This window comes from Salvelinus namaycush, chromosome 36 (assembly GCF_016432855.1).
Source record: "Salvelinus namaycush isolate Seneca chromosome 36, SaNama_1.0, whole genome shotgun sequence".
In the NCBI taxonomy this organism is placed as follows: domain Eukaryota; kingdom Metazoa; phylum Chordata; class Actinopteri; order Salmoniformes; family Salmonidae; genus Salvelinus; species Salvelinus namaycush.
In genome coordinates this window covers 8078608-8095936 of record NC_052342.1, presented here as the reverse complement: position 1 = coordinate 8095936, position 17329 = coordinate 8078608, and the positions used below count along the sequence as shown (strand labels likewise).

At 46.7% G+C, this 17329-nt stretch overlaps 1 protein-coding gene across 1 annotated transcript; it reads left to right on the top strand.

Annotated features, from left to right (window-relative positions):
* The first annotated feature begins 6065 nt into the window (after positions 1-6065).
* LOC120030588 lies at positions 6066-11593 on the top strand. The gene is made up of 5 exons (XM_038976013.1): positions 6066-6443; positions 6562-6653; positions 10521-10647; positions 10814-10953; positions 11493-11593. The coding sequence occupies exons 1-5, from the start codon at positions 6182-6184 to the stop codon at positions 11583-11585; spliced, it is 714 nt and encodes a 237-aa protein (XP_038831941.1). The 5' UTR covers positions 6066-6181; the 3' UTR covers positions 11586-11593.
* Positions 11594-17329: the final 5736 nt, after the last annotated feature.

Below are 17329 nucleotides of genomic sequence, written 5' to 3'. Positions count from 1 at the left end.
GTGCCTCTTATGTTTTATTTCTTTAGTACCTTAGCGTGTTTGTGAGAGAGAATGTGTTCATGCGATTGTGCTACCACTACAGAGAAGCATCGGCATGTGCCACGAAAAAAGTAACAAATGAAAGCTGTAACATGTAATATGTCAAACACACAGGTCAAGACTGTTTCGGCTCAGAAAAGGCGGAGTGTTTGTGTGAAGAAGTCGGTCATAGAAGATGAACCTGCTGACTCATCAGATGCTGGTACCCAGGTACATCAAAATGAACCTCATTTTATACCACAAATAATGGAAGGTGGGGAAAGCTGCTTGTTGCACTCAATGTGAGAAGAAAAATTATGCTTCTGATCGGTCAAGCCCTGAGAGTGAGGCTGATTACTCAATCAGAATCAAGTACATTTACATATACCTGGAATTTGACTTAGTGAATAGGCGCTGCCAGCAATGGACAATGTACAAACAGAATACAGACAGTCGACATACAGAATATACAATATCCATACAGTAAACGTAACGAAGATTTACAGTGAGGATATACAATTTACAGAGGGGATGGATATCTTTATATGCAGAGGAAGGGACGCTACCGTGACAAACATATACAGTGTTGTGTACATAGTGCAGTTATTAATATGAGGTAATTCATTTAAAGGTGCTCAAATGCGTTGTATCAGGTACAACTTCAGTTATATGGAAATGTATGTGTAGACAGTGTGACAAACGTTCCTCTTGGTCTTTCTCCACAGCACCAGAACACCACCGAATCCTTTGATGTGGAGAAAAGTTGTGCATTTGGAAGTTTTGAACCAGAAAGTTGTTTGAACTTTGAAGAAAACCACTTCTTGACTTCACCAGTCAACATCATGGTCCCGAAATGTGTGAAGCTACCAGGTGCAGCAGCTGTCATGGACACCCAATTAGACAAGTCCATGGACATTGGCAACATGAACAACTCCGGAAGAAAGAAGAGAGGGAGAAAAAATGGCCCTTGTAAAGGCAATGTAAATTACTGTTTTGTATGTGGAGAGCCCCAATCGAAGATCTCCCGCCACTTGAAACAGCACGAGAAGGAAAATGCTGAAATTGCTTATGTCTTAAGTCTTGACATAGCTTCAAGACAGCGGAAAGTGTTGCTGGAGAAACTGAGGAACAAGGGAAATTTCCAACACAACACTAACGTCGTAAATAAGGGATCCGGGTGTCTCAAAGTAAAAAGGAAACCCAAACCGAATAGTGGCGCGAAGAGATTTGAACCTTGTCTTTACTGTAAAGGTATGTTCATTTGGCAAGATGTGCGGAGGCACATGGGAAGATGCCCTTGTAGACCTGAGGGTGGAGATAAAAACCAAGAGCATCATTATGGCAAGAAGAGGTTCCTACAGAGCTGCTACACTGGACGAGTGAGCAGCATGTTTAATAAAATCGATGTGCAGCTCACGCCTGACGGGGGGGATTAACTAGCACTTGTATTTTGCCTCGCCACGCTGGCTTCGCCCTCGAGTGGGTGCTAGCAAGCATGCTAGGCATCAACAGCCAATCCATTAGGGTCTAGAAGCTATAGTGAGCTTCAATTGGTCAATCGCGCTGCGTAATCAATCAAATGTATTTATTAAGCCCATTTTATACATCAGCAGATGTCACAAAGTGCCAACACAGAAACCCTACCTAAAACCCCAAATAGCAAGCAATGCAGAAGCACGGTGGCTAGGAAAAACTCCCTAGAAAGGTTGGAACCTAGGAAGAAACCTAGAGAGGAACCAGGCTCTGAGGGGTGGCCAGTCCTCTTTTGTCTGTGCCGGGTGGCAATTATAACAGTACATAGTCATTAAGGCCAGATTGTTCTCCAAAGTGTTCAAATGTTCATAGATGACCAGCAGGGTCAGATAATAATCACAGTGGTTGTAGAGGGTGCAACAGGTCAGTATATTAAGAGTAAATGTCACTTGACTTTTCATAGCTGGGCATTCAGAGGTCGAAATAGTAGGTGTGGTAGAGAGAGGGAGAGTTGAAAACAGGAGGTCTGGGACAAGGTAGCACGTCCGGTGAACAGCTCAGGGTTCCATAGCCGCAGGCAGAACAGTTGAAACTGGAGCAGCAGCACGTCCAGGTGGACTGGGGACAGCAAGGAGTCATCAGGCCAGGTAGTCCTGAGGCATGGTCCTAGGGCTCAGGTTCTCTGGGAGGGGAAAGAGGGAGAATTAGAGGGAGCATACTTAAATTCACACAAGACAAGAGAATAACACCAGATATAACAGACTGACCCTAGCCCCCCGGCACATAGAGTATTGCAGCATAGATACTGGAGGCTGAGACGGGGTCGGGAGACACTGTGGCCCTGTCTGACGATACCCCCAGACAGGGCCAACCAGGCAGGATATAACCCCACCCACTTTGCCAAAGCACAGCCCCCACACCACTAGAGGGATATCTTCAACCACCAACTTACTATCCTGAGACAAGGCAGAGTATAGCCCACAAAGATCTCCACCGCACGAGCCCGAGGAGACGACAAACGGGACAGGAAGATCACGTGAGTGACTCAACCCACCTATGGATGGCATGGAAGAGCACTATTAAGCCAGTGACTCAGCCCCCGTAATAGGGTCAGAGGCAGAGCATCCCAATGGAGAGGGGAACGGGCCAGACTACACTCAATCATAGGACCTACTGAAGAGATGAGTTTTCAATAAAGACAAAGGTCGAGACCGGGTCTGCGTCTCACATGGATAGGTAGACCATTCCATAAAAATGTATCTCAATAGGAGAAAGCCCTGCCTCCAGCTGTTTGCTTAGAAATCCTAGGGACAATAAGAAGGCCTGCGTCATGTGACCGTAGCATGTGTGTAGGTATGTACGGCAGGACCAAACCTTGAAATCAGCATTAGCCTGAGTATTCGAAGAGTTTTTGCATAAAGTTCAGCTTTCCCCAACTAAGGTCCCGCTCTGTTCACGCTCCCTCGCCCGTGCTCACATTGCCCAACGCTCCCTGCCCAATTTCACTTCTCTTCCACTGAAAATGAATGGCTTTCCGTAGTTTAATCGTCCACATCGTCTTTAGTTGAAAGGTACCGTGAGAGCGTTTGATAAAGTGGCTCAAGCTTTCTCCAGGATACATTCTGTAGCAGCTAAATGCCTACAATGACGGTCTGCTTTCGTTACGACAACGCTACGCCCCCAGTTATAGCACTCAAATCGCTAAGCTCATAAACCAGGTTGCAACCATAATGTGTAATACTCTATAAATGATCCCAACAGTGTTCAGAGTGGACTGTCAGATTTTTTTTTCTTTTCTGTTAAAAAAAAAAGAATTTCCTGATTTAGCCTCGGTTTAAATTCTCCTCTTTAGGAAATGCGACAGAACGAGATTTGGGTTTCGGAGGTGTGCTTTGGTGTGTGTGTGTGTTTTTGAACATGGGAAGTGTTTGTACTTTAACCCTGCCAAAACATTACAGTCACTCACCTTTCTAGATAACGTGAAACCGTGTAACCAGGTGTTGTCTTGAAGTAGCTTAGACTAGCTAGCAAGCTTTCCAACTTCTTTCACCAATTATCTTCAGCCGGCAGGTGTGCGACCGTGGCAGTTGGTTTGAATTTGGTTACCCTACCTGTGAGGCTAGCAGGAGTTTTAAGTTCTCAGTCACTGCTGGTTTGGAGATGACATCGCCTAATACAGACAGAAGCATGTCTGTTCTACAAAATGTATTCCCAAATAAATGTATTCTCAAATATTTTATTTTCTCTGTTACGCTGTGTGCACTGAACTGACATGCATGGTGGTTGATGACACTGCTGTTCAGATGAAGGGAATTAAATAGTCTATAATGTGCACCAAAGCAGCGTTTAACTCAAACAGCGGTGTGTAGCCTACCGTAGCTGGTAATTCAAAGCTTATACTTTATCACTCATTATGCAACTTTCCAGTGCTACTATTTTTGCCAAGTAATGTTATTAAAACTTAAATCAGACAGCCCAATAGTAGAATAGTTGACCTATTTACCTAGTTGGCTTGTGTGTTCTGTATGCAAGATAAATATTCTACTCGAGCACAGTAGGTTGGTGGCACCTTAATTGGGGAGGATGGGCTCGTAGTAATGGCTGGAGCGGAATAGGTGGAATGGTATCAAATACATCAAACATATGGTTTCCATGTGTTTGATGCCGTTCCGGCCATTATCATGAGCTATCCTCCCCTTAGCAGCCTCCTGTGCTCTCAAGATGCATTCAAGTTACTAGAGCCATAGGAGGGGAAAGTATTCTGACAAGCCAATGCACAAAAATTCTATATGCAATCGCAGGAAAACACTTTTGGCCTTTGTTGCTAAAACATGTTTAATTCACACAAACTTACTCTGAAAGTTTCAGTATTGATTATTTTAAACGCAAGAACATGTTAATTTGCTTTCATGAGTTTATTCTCTCACTGCCCTGAGTTTAAGACGAGGGTTTTGCTATCTTGGAATTAAGAACATTTCCAATAACTTTATTTTCAAGAATCTAATTTCTTAACTTTTTGCTTAGTGCAATACATTTTTCAGCAACTTTTTTGAGGAATTCCAACTTTGCTAAATTTTCTTCTTAAGTCTATAGTTAAGAAAAAATGGTAGTTAAGAAGAAATGTCTTATGAAGGTTTTGTGAATCTGGGCCCTTGACTTTTTCCACATTTTGTTACGTTACAGCCTTATTCTAAAATTGATGGGGGAAAAACTCAATTTAATCCGTCTACACACAATACCCCCATAATGACAAAGCAAAAACAGGTTTTTAGACATTTTTGCAAATGTATAACAAACTGAAATATCACATTTACATCAGTATTCAAACCCTTTGCTATGAGACTTGAAATTGAGCTCAGGTGCATCCTGTTTCCTTTGATCATCCTTGAGCTGTTTCTACAGTATGAAAGGGGAGGTTAACTTGGCCCCAGACAATCGATATAAGATCGACTTTAAGTTTCAGTCATATTTTTTTGTTGCTTTAACCAGAGTTAGGTACCGTCAATACATTACACAATGTAAATGGGACAATATTTTCATGTTGCTCACCTTTTAGTTGTCTAATTTAAAAGCGTTCAATATTTGAATATGCATTTTTACAATTTATAGTTGGTTTGAAGTTGTCATTGAAATTTTGAGCTACTGACATTTTACAATATTGTCCCATGTACATTGTGTAATTTGCTGATGGTTCTTAACTAGCCCCATGGGGGATATCGAATAACACAACAAATTGACAATGGGCATTAAGCGTCTATCATAGTCCAAAACGTGTATGCGTACACACTGCAGTGTTGTCGAATAATGGACCGTTGACTTTCATAATTTTTAAATTCTCGGCACAGCTCAAACAGTATCTCTACCTTTCAACACGTTCAAATTAGTAGAGAACGCATACCGGAATTGTGGGGAGGTGGCGTTCAGTGTCTCAGAGCAGTGTATCTACCGGTATGTCAGAATGGGATGCCGGAATATCGCGTCTCAGCGTCTAGACTAGGATTTGGTATCGGGTCGCGTACAGCAGCACTCCGAATTTATGATTTACTTGGATGCTGCCAGCTGTGGGCAGGTTTGAAATAAACCCAAGCCAATGGAAATTTATGGTATTATTTATTCTGTGACGGTTTTTTCCCTCCTAATCTCGCAAATCTCCGTTTTGGACAAGACTTTATGACCGAAATGATCCTATTTACACTTTGTAGTCAATTTTCACACTAGAATCCATGTTTGACTCATATCGAGGTTTATGTGTGGTGTTGTTTTAAATGCCCCCCCTCCCCAATTTCTACTGGTATTAGAAATAGTTGATTAATATTGAGGTTACAGTAGAGGCACATTGAGATAGAAATAGAATTTAAGACATAATTTGAGAGACATTTGTAGCACATTAAGTAAACATAATATTTTGACTAGTGACAGTTGCTTGTTGTATAGTTGAATTGATGGCAAAGACATTTTATGTCTTTAAATGAATTAAATTCGAAATGAATTTTGTATTTGCACAACACGATACTTATTGTATGACCTCGTGATAAATCTCGTCAATAGCTCCGCCCCAAATAGGAAGTCATGCACAACCATTGTTCAACCATTTGTTTTGCCAGGGATAAGGTAAACGTGGAGGATACGAGTAGATTTAGATAAAGTCTAAACACTTGTTTTATAAACAAAGCTAAAGATTTACTAGCATATGACAATGGAGAATGCTGCCCACCTTCAAAGTCAGCTAACCTCTCTCATGAACGCGGTAATGAGGGCAGCGGTCGTGGAAATAGTCCGACTTGTAGATGGCAGCGCCGTGGCCCTTCGCGAAGAGTTGTCCAAGAGTAAACGGGAGAACGAAGCACTGAAAGCCGAGAACGAGTCGAATAAAAATAAGATGCAAAATTTGGAAGCAAAACTAGCTGCGGAGCAGCGTTCTGTCGGTTGTCATGTAGCCGAAGCTGGTGGCGGTAAGGTAGTGTGTGTGGATAGTTGAAAGCTTTCTATTGTATTGATTTTGTTAACGTTACACGATTTCTTTCTGGGCAAATAAAAATGTAATGGTTTCTGTTTATGGTAATTACATAGATCAATTTTTCCAAACAAAGGAAGATGTTAAGGCTTGTGCAGAGAAGACCCGTGCAAGGCTGCAATCTTTGGAGCCAGCAGGCCAATCCGAGGTTAGTATATTGTATAAGCACAGATGGAACAATGAGCCAGATATTTCACCGGATGTATATTCAATACCAAATCTAGTAAAGAGGAGTTATTGCACACGCGCTTCAGAATAGGTGTTCACAAACGGAAATATGCAAATACAAGCTAGAACGCGCCAATAGGATCTGGCTAGATCGTACTTGGCTCTGCCCCACCCTCCTTGTTTGCTCTGCCAACTATGAATAATTTGTTCCCATTGGAAATGACAGGCTGTGGTCAGTCTTGTTAGTTATAAAACATCTTTGGTATAAGGGCAGTTCCATGGTAACGGACTGATCCTTGGGAAGGCCCTATACCATCAAAGTTCACATTTTTAAATGGTAAGCTTAGGTTCTTAGTATGTGTGCTCTAGCCAACAGCTTGCAGATACACTGCAGGTTGAGAGCTTGAAGTTCCTTGGTGTCCACATCACCAACAAACTATCATGGTCCAAACCCACCAAGACAGTCGTGAAGAGGGCACTACAAAGCCTTTTCCTCTGGAAACTGAAAAGATTTGGCATGGGTCCTCAGATCCTCAAAAAGTTATACAGCTGCACCATCGAGAGCATCCTGACTGGTTGCATCACTGTCTGGTATGGCAACTGCTCAGCCTCCGACTGTAAGGCACTACAGAGGGTAGTGCGTATGGCCCAGTATATCATTGGGGCCAAGCTTCCTGCCACCCAGGACCTCAATACAAGGCGATGTCAGAGGAAGGCCCTAAAAAATGTCAAAAGATTCCAGCCACCCTAGTCATAGACTGTTCTCTCTGCTACCGCACGGCAAGCGGTACCGGAGCGCCAAGTCTAGGTCCAAAAGGCTTCTTAACAGCTTCTACCCCCAAGCCATAAGGCTCTTGAATAGCTAATCAAATGGCATCCCAGACTATTTGCATTGTCCCTCCGCTTTTACGCTGCTGCTACTCTGTTTATTATCTATGTATAGTCACTTTAACTCTACCTACATGTACATATTAACTCGACTAACCTGTGCTCCCGCACATTGACTCTACCGGTACCCCCTGTATAAAGCCCCTGTATACTGTACCCCCTGTATACTGTTATTTTCCGGCTGCTCTTTAATTATTATTATTTATTTTTTTACTTATCTATCTTTTACTTAACACTTATTTTTCTTAACTGCATTGTTGCTTAAGGGCTTGTAAGTAAGCATTTCACTGTAAGGTCTACTAAACATGTTGTTTTCAGCGCATGTGGCAAATTATATGTGATTTATAGCCTACTACATGGTGAGATTGTTATGGACAAAAGTGAGAATTATTTTGTCAAATGGCAGCCAATCATTGATCGTCATGTCACCAGAATAAGACCCACTATTTATTGGAATGCAGCATGAAGCTCATCACTGTGCACTTTCACCACCCTGTGAAGTTCATCATAACTTATGTCATCTGCAGCCTAATAAACTACATGCTTTCCCGAGTCGTAGTGTGAGCACCACACAACATATCATAGTGTTTACTTCGATATGGTTGTTATATCAATATTTGCACATAAAGGCATTTCAACCACCATTTCTCATGTAATTAATTTTACAGAATATAAAGATCCCACCTTTTAGAAAACTAACTGACAAATTAGCTGTTTCCATCAGGCCTGTCGTGACATTTTTGTATCCGCCATGTACTTTACAAACATAAAAAGGTTGGATGGAAACCTGGTTACTGAGACTCAGATTTTTCACTTTAAAATGAACATGTACCAGTCAAAAGTTTGACACTACAGCATCCCGGGTGGCTCAGTGGTCTAAGGCAGTGCTAGCTGTGCCACCAGAGATTCTGGGTTTGAGCCCAGGCTCTGTCACAGCCGGCTGTGACCGGGAGGCCCATGGGGCGGCGCACAATTGGCACAGCGTCGTCCAGGTTAGGGAGGGGTTTGGCCGGCAGGGATATCCTTGTCTCATCGTGTACTAGCGACTCCTGTGGCGGACTGAGCGCAGTGCACGCTGACCAGGTTGCCAGGTGTACAGTGTTTCCTCCGACACATTGGTGCGGCTGGCTTCCGGGTTGGATGTGCATTGTGTCAAGAAGCAGTGCGGCTTGGTTGGGTTGTGTTTCGGAGGACGCATGGCTCTCGACCTCGCCTCTCCCGAGTCCGTACGGGAGTTGCAGCGATGAGACAAGACTGTAACTACTACCAATTGGATACCATGAAATTGGGGTAAAAAAAACAAAAACAAGTTTGTACTCATTCAAGGGTTTTTATTTTTACTATTTTCAACATTGTTGAAAACATTATCAACATTATCAAAACAATGAAATAACACATGGAATCATGAGGTAACCAAGAAAGTGTTAAACAAATCAAAATTAAATTTTAGATTCTTCAAAGTAGCCACCCTTTGCCTTGATGACAGCTTTTCACACGCTTGGCATTCTCACAACCAGCTTCGCCTGGAATGCCACATATGCTGAGCACTTCTTGGCTGCTTTTCCTTCACTCTGTGGTCCAACTCATCCCAAACCATCTCAATTGGGTTGAGGTCGGGTGATTGTGGAAGCTAGGTCATCTGATGCAGAACTCAATCACTCTCCTTCTTGGTCAAATAGCTCTACACAGCCCGGAGGTATGTTGGGTCATTGACCTGTTTAAAAACAAATGACTGTCCCACTAAGCGCAAACCAGATGGGATGGCGTATCGCTGCAGAATGCTGTGGTAGCCATGCTGGTTAAGTGTGCCTTGAATTCTAAATTAATTACTGACTGTCACCAGCAAAGCACACCATCACACCACCTCCTCTATGCTTCACGGTTGGGACCACGCATGCGGAGATCAGCGTTCCCCGACTCTGCTTTTTACAAAGAAACAGCGGTTGGAACTAAACATTTCAAATTTGGACTCACCAAACCAAAGGACATATTCCCACCGGTCTAATGTCCATTGCTCGTGTTTCTTGGTACAATCAATTCTCTTCTTATTGGTGTCCTTTAGTAGTGGTTTCTTTGCAGGAATTTGACCATGAAGGCCAGATTCAGAGTCTACTCTGTTGAGATGTCTGTTACTTGAACTCTGAAGCATTTATTTGGGCTGCAAATTCTTGTAACTAATGAACTTATCCTCTGCAGCAGAAGTAACTCTGGGTCTTCCTTTTCTGTGGGGGTCGTCATGTGAGCCAGTTTCATCATAGCGCTTGAAGGTTTTTGCGACTGCACTTGAAGAAACTTTCAAAGTTCTTAACTTTCCGTATTAACTGACCTTCATGTCTTTAAAGTAATGATAGACTGTCGTTTCTCTTTGCTTATTTGAGCTGTTCTTTCCATAATATAGACTTAGCCTTATTTGGTTAAAGACCATCTTCTGTTACCATTCCTACCATGTCACTACACAAATATATATTTTGATTAACACTTTTTTAGGTTACTAGATGAGTCCATATATGTTATTTCATATTTTTGATGTCTTCACTATTATTCTACAATGTAGAAAATAGTAAAAAATAAAGAAGAACCCTGGAATGAGTAGGTGTCAACTTTTAAAGTACCACTTTTAAAATGTACTGAAGATTATACAAAAACACATTTACTTGAACAGTGCAGATGCACAGTTTGGTAACATAATAATGTTTGTGCTATTTGTCATCATTCTTTTGCCAAATTTTGCATCTGCACTGTTATTCTTGTGCATGGAGTTGTATGCTTTATTTAACTCTGCAATCATTTGTTTTTAGTTTGACACATTTTAAAGTGAAATATCTGAGTCTATTATTGTGGAATTGCCTATAATTATATACTAACCTGTATATTCAGATGTGTTCAATGCATGTACTATGTGTTATGTGCAGTTGTTTCCTAGTGGAAATTATGTGGGACGTCATTGTGTTTGATGCAGGCTACAGCTTTCAATAAAGGGGAAGGCCTAAAAGTTGTTGCCATGGAGAAGGATGGAATAAAAGTACTTCGCATAAAGAAGGAAATAAATGAAGGCACAGAACATGACACACCATGTCCAATGACAGGTGAGTGCGACAGTAAATCATCATTGCCCCATAGGTATTGGAAATATGGATACATCATGACTCTGTTTGAGAATAGTGGATCGTTATTTTCCTCCCCTAGACACACAATAAGTTAAGTTGAAGAGAAAGTAGTTTTTACTGTAATGGCACCGGTCTCTGTTTGCAGGTGAGCAGCCGTGTCCCAAAGTGGACATGGTGTATGGCAAGGAGTGGAGCCAAAGCCTGTGGCGAGACGGAAAAGAAATAGACCATAGCGACCGAACAGGGGAGAAAGAAACTCCAGGACCATCAATGACCCAGCATCAGGTCAGTCCCCTTTCCCCTCAGAGTTTTTTTGTTGAATGAAGGCCTATTTAATACAAGCACACGTGATGTTGACATGGTTGCGATTATCAGGTTGATTGTGACCTATACGCGCACACAACACACCAAGACGGAACTCACACAGTGCTTCATTCCATGATTTGATTCTCTTGAGCCATGTTGTGGTCATAAAATAAAAAAACGAATCAGACATTACGAAGGATGGGAAAGGGAAGTGAAACACCGCAGTCCAACAGTCAAACCAAACATTGCAAACGTTCTTCAAGAAGGAAACTTGTACCAGCTCTTCAAGTGCTTTGCGTCTCCCAAGGTCCTGCAGCAATAGGAAATGAACAACAAACTCAACAAAAACAAACTCCCCTCAAAAGACAATGGAGAACAATAAAAATACAAAAAAAACTCTTAAAGCTTATTGAATGTAAAGAAATAGCCCTTTGTATCAACATGGGCCTCAGACTACCAGGCAGGCTACTAAGTCCCTTTACGTGTTTATTTACATATAATTCGTCGTCTTCTTACAGAACGGAGGTCCACTTCAGTGCAGTAAGCTGAATCCATCCACTCCTATCTTCAAAGTCTTCTGTGATCCTGAACGAGACACGTATCCCGACTAATGACTTAACCCTCCCGTTGTCCTCCTATTATGCCTAGCACACAGTGTCCCCCCCGGGTCACCCTGTCCCGTCTTGGCTAAAGGCCCAGTGGGCACAAGTGTGACAGTATGGGTGTGAACAGCCTTTGCAGATGTATTTCTTACACCTGCAGCACGCGGTGTGTGTCTTGGCGTCCTTCTTGGGTGGGCAGAGCTGACACCTCTTCCTCTTACTCGCCTCCAGCCGGGCAGCCGGGGCTGGGTCGGAGGCGGCGGCCGGGCCGACGGCTCGCTCAAGGGCTTGCGGACGAGCCTCGGCGGATACACGCTCGCCCCGTATGACTTTGACAAGTGCTGAGGCGGCTTCGGTGCGGGGGAGACGCTGCCTTCTTTGGATCAAGGGCTTCACGAGCGCCTTTCCGAGCTGCTCCAGGAACACCCTCCTCTTGTTCCGCTTCCCGGGCATCCAGTCGGGGTTGATCTCTCGCCATATGACAAAGGCGTTGTAGGAGGACACGTCGAGGATGTTGTGGAAGATGACCAGGGGCCAGCGGGCGGTCATCCGTCTGCAGCTGTAGGTGCCGACCACCTTGTCTAGGTTGTCCACGCCGCCCTTGTTGCAGTTGTAGTCTAGGATGAGGGCCGGCTTCCGGTCTCGGCGATCGCTAACGTCGGGCTCCGCGTGCCGCGTGCTCAGAAGCAGCACGTTCTTATTTCTCTTTGCCAGGTAGGACACTAGAGTGGCGGTGGGCGTGAAGGCGAACCTGGAGGACGAGACCTGTCTGTCCTTGGACTGGAGCAGCGCGGGAGGGAGCTCGGGCTTGTTCTTTCGCACCGTGCCCACCATGGTGAGGTTCCTCTCGAGGAGCCGCTGCCCGAGTTCGTAGGAGGTGAAGAAATTGTCACACGTGACGTTGTGACCGCCCGGCAGTCCCTCGGTCAGATCGAGGACGACGCGCGCGCCCTGGTTCTTCTCGGGGCCTCCGCCGGCCGCCTTGCCGGTGTACACTTGCATCTTCCAAGCGTAGCTGGACTTGGCGTCGCAGGCCACCCACGACTTGATGCCGTATTTGGCCGGCTTGCTGGGAATGTACTGTCGGAAAGGACAGCGTCCTTTCGGCGAGGGAGAGGGGAGGGAGAGGAGAGGGAGAGGAGATTAGCAGAGTCATACACAGATACATAGACTGCCCGTGCTCTCTACGCTACACGTACAAACACAGATACCAGCGTCATCGTTACCGGCTCACCATCGGGGCGCACTGCGTTTACGTTACACGCAGCCGCCTCCGCCGCCCGTGCTACTGCCGATTGCTACTACTGCCGATTGCTACTACTGCCCGTGCTACTACTGCCCGTGCTACTACTGCCCGTGCTCCACGTTGCTACTCTTGCCGATTGCTACTACTGCCCGTGCTACTACTGCCCGTGCTCTCTATGCTACACGTACATAGACAGATACATTGACTGCCCGTGCTCTACGCTACACGTACAAACACAGATACATAGACTGCCCGTGCTCTCTACGCTACACGTACAAACACAGATACATAGACTGCCCGTGCTCTCTACGCTACGCGTACGTACACAGATGCATAGACGGTACCTCTGAACGGGACCAGTTGTTCGTCCACCGTCACTTCGGGCCCCGGGTTGTAGAGGGCCTGCAGCCGCTCCTCCCACAGGTCCCACACCTCTCTCACGGCCGCCAGTCTGTCGGTGGCGAGTCTCGCGGGTCTCGACTGGCGGTCGTCGAATCGCAGCAGCCTCGAGTACTTGTGAAACGCCTTGAGCGGCATGGTGGCGCGGAACACGGTCCTGCCGCTCTCGGCGTCCCACAGGCTGGCCGCGGCCTCGCCTCGGGACCTGTAGACGCCGGCTAGGATCAGCAGCCCTACGTAGGCGCGCAGGTCGGTGGAGTCCATGGGTCGCCAGCCGTCGCCGTATTTTCTCACCCCCTGCAGATTCGTCATGTCCACGATGATCCTTTCTATCGCCGGTGTGACAAACAGACGGAAGGCGGACGCGATGTCGAGCGCTCGCGACGCGGCGTAGGCCGTGGGGCCCGGCGTCACGGCGGGGCAGGGCCGGCGGATGGCGCGGGGCCGGTCCGGGCCGCGATAGGCCACGGAGGACCATTTGATTTTGCCGTTTTTTGACAGCAACGTCTCCCTTTCTGGCTCTGGCTCTCTGGCTCTGTCTCGCTCTCGCTCTCTGTCTCTGGCTCGCTCTCTGTCTGGCTCTCTGTCTCGCTCTCGGCCAGCGGCCGCGTCTCCCTCTCGCTCTCCCTCCGGCTCTTCCTCCGAAGAGGAGCACGACCGCGAGGCCGAGTCGTCTTCGTAGTCGTCCGCGTCGCGCTCGGGGTTGTATTCCTCACCGTCTTCATCTTCCGAAACGTCCTCCTCTTCGGAATCGCAGTAGTCTTCTTCGTCTTCTTGGTCGACGCTGGAGGATATCTGTTCCAGGACCTGAGCCGCGCTGAAACCGGGACTGCGAGGCGTCGTAGGCGGAGGCAACACGCTCGGCGGGGTCGTATTCCTCGTCGTCGTCGTCGTCCTCGTCGTCGTCCTCATCATCGTCCTCATCTTCTTCTTCTTCTTCTTGTTCTTCTTGTTCTTCTTCTTGTTCTTGTTCTTGTTCTTCTTCTTCCTGACAATATTAGTAGGCTCTCTACGCCCTGCTTACAGTCGTAGGCGGAGGGCTCACGCTCGGCGGGGTCGTATTCCTCCTCGTCGTCGTCCTCGTCCTCGTCCTCTTCTTCTTCTTCTTCTTCTTCTTCTTCTTCTTCTTCTTCTTCCTGACGATATTAGTAGCCTCTCTACGCCCTGCTTACGGTGGCCACGTGAATGGGACGAGGCACGCGAATGGACGAGGCGCGTGGTCGGCCCTGCCTGCTCCTTCGGGCCCTTCGGCCCCTTCGGTCCCATCCGGGACGCTCGGCTGGCCTCCCCGTGTGATAGCACCGAGGTCGTGCACTGAGTTGTTGGGGACAACTGGTCCCTGCCGGGGTCACTCAGACCCGGCCCAGACAGAGGGGAACAACTCCTAACACAGGCCCCGGGTCACTCCGACCCAGCTCAGACAGGGGTAGGAGGGGAGGGTTTACAACATACACCTTGCTAACGCCGCCGGGGTCACTCTGACCCCAGGCCCCCGGGACAGAGGGGAACAACTCATAACGCAGGGCCTACAACAGGCCCCGGGTCACTCCGACCCAGCTCAAGACAGGGGTAGGAGGGTTACAACATACACCTTGCTAACGCTGCCAGAGTCTCTCTAACCCACACAGACACTGGGAATCGACTCGTAACGCTGGCCGGGGGTAACTCTGACCCGCCGAGGCAAGGGGAAGGTTGTGTAACAACAGCCATACCCGAAAGGCACAATTTCCACAACCAAGGGAAAGTAGTTTGTAGGGGGGCGTTTTTAGATTCAATATCCAAACTCACACGGGGCCCAAGGGCCCGTTGGGGGGACAGAGGGCCGTATTCGACACAGGCCCTTGCCCGGAATGTTGAGCGTGTCAATTTTGGGGCAGGACCTTTTACTAGTATCCAGCAGGTGGTGGTGTTGGGTCACTGTGACCCCGGCCTGCCAGGGTCTCTCTGACCCACACAGACACGGGGGAAGCGACTGGTAACGCTGCCGAGGGTCACTCTGACCCCTCTGACGTCACTATGACCCCGCCCACACAGGGGCAGGAGGGTTACAACATACACCTTGCTAACGCTGCCGGGGTCACTCCGACCCACACACAGACACGGGCAATCAACTCGGAACTGCCCGGGGTCGCTCTGACCCGCCGAGACAACGGGAGGGTTATTACATTCATTACTTGCACCACACTACCACCAAGTGGATACTAGTCAAACATCCTGCCCCAGAATTCACACACGCCACATTACGGCCAAGGGCCCTGTGTGCGAAGTGACAGGCTGTCCCCGATTATCAACTAACTATTTCCAAAAGTATTGTAAAACTATAGAAATAACATATCTTTTGGTTAGGACCACTGTGTCTGGTGAGCATTATAGTAATCATAACCATCCTGTCACCCGGTGTGTTTCGGCATGTACCTTCCCGTCACTCCCCCCTACTGTTGGTTTCATGTCCTTCTTTGTCCGATGTAGGTGATAGTGGCTGCACTTCGCCCCTGTCTATTGGTTTGTCTCTCATACACACTGTCCTAGTCTCTGGCTAAATATCTCTGCGTCTATAATATACACACCTGGCATAGGCTACAATATGATACTCTGTCTCAGTCTCACAGAGTGCATTCGGGAGTTGCTTGCTAGGGCTGACTAATTGACCATGTCTGTCAGGGGTATGTGCTACATTTCCATCCCAATGTAAACACTAAGTTGTGCCTGAAATAGAGTTGGGAAAGTGATGCATAGTGCTACCCCTCGTCTGTGTAAGTGCTGGGAGTGCACAGTCTATCCTATGTGGGATACGAAACACTGCGAGGTATGCCTTGCATAGTAATGACTGAAAGACAGGTGTAGGGGTAGAGATGAATAGTCAATGTAACAACAGGCACTGAACTGGGAGAAGGGCTGTTGAGCTTTTTATTCATATTCTGTGTCATCAGCACATGCTGTACAGTGAATGTGTAACGATTTGAAATGAGCCACAGGTCTTGGTAGCTGGCAGTGGAGTCCATGTCTTGAGGGCTGGCTGTTCCGTCAATGGCTGTGGTCACTGGCCACATAAGGCTATGGGGACCATGTCCAGGTTGGATCGGTGTCTTTCCACTTGTGTGTGTAGTGTGAATAGGATGGTGATGTTCTCTTTTTAACCTTATCGCATCTATACTTTGCTTACTCTTCTCCTCTCCTCGCTGACTTGACGGGGGATTGTGATGCGTGATGGAGCAGCTGCCTTGGTTCAATGTGAACATGTCTCACGGGATAGTCGCACAAACTTTTCACTCTCGGGGAGACGTAGCACGCCATGATGGCTAACAGGGCGTCGAGATGGTGGTAGTGCGTTAACGGCACATACATGGGTCTGGTGAAGAGACTGTCCGTTGGGCCTATAGTCACATCGCCACCTTCGGCGCTGTCGGCTCTCACGTTCACACGGTCCAGCTTTTCCTTCTCGTAATCTGTCAGGGTCCTGTCCTTCAAGAGGAGGCAGTCGTACCAGGCCGCCATAGCCTTAGTAAGTCTGCGGTTACCTGAGGTGGATGAAGGAGTTACGAGGGTAGGATAGGATAGGGGCTAAGCTTAGGTTGTCCTAACAGTTTGATTAGAGTGCGAAGATAGTTGTAGTTGCTGTCAGAGAGCTATTTGCAATATTTGCAGAGGTTTGCAATGTCTCTGTTGAAACCTCTATAACCAACGTCGTGTTCTTTCTGTGTGTATGGCTAATGGACTGATATTACCCCCTGACTGTGTGAGGACTGGAGGCTCTAAGTACATCTCAGCAAATTGCCTGTGTGTGGTGGGATGCTGCCTATACCCCTTCTTCAAGAATGAGTTTCTTGACACTGTAATGGACTGATATTACCCCCCTGACTGTGTGAGGACTGGAGGCTCTAAGTACATCTCAGCAAATTGCCTGTGTGTGGTGGGATGCTGCCTATACCCCTTCTTCAAGAATGAGTTTCTTGACACTGTCTACCACTGTCCTAGCTGCAATGTTGCTCTGGTTGTAATAAAGAAGTGACGATTACCGCTAATATGAACCGGACACTGTATGGGTTCTCATCGCCGTACACACCTAACATTTGACATGTGCCTATTTACAATGTATGACTTTCTTTGA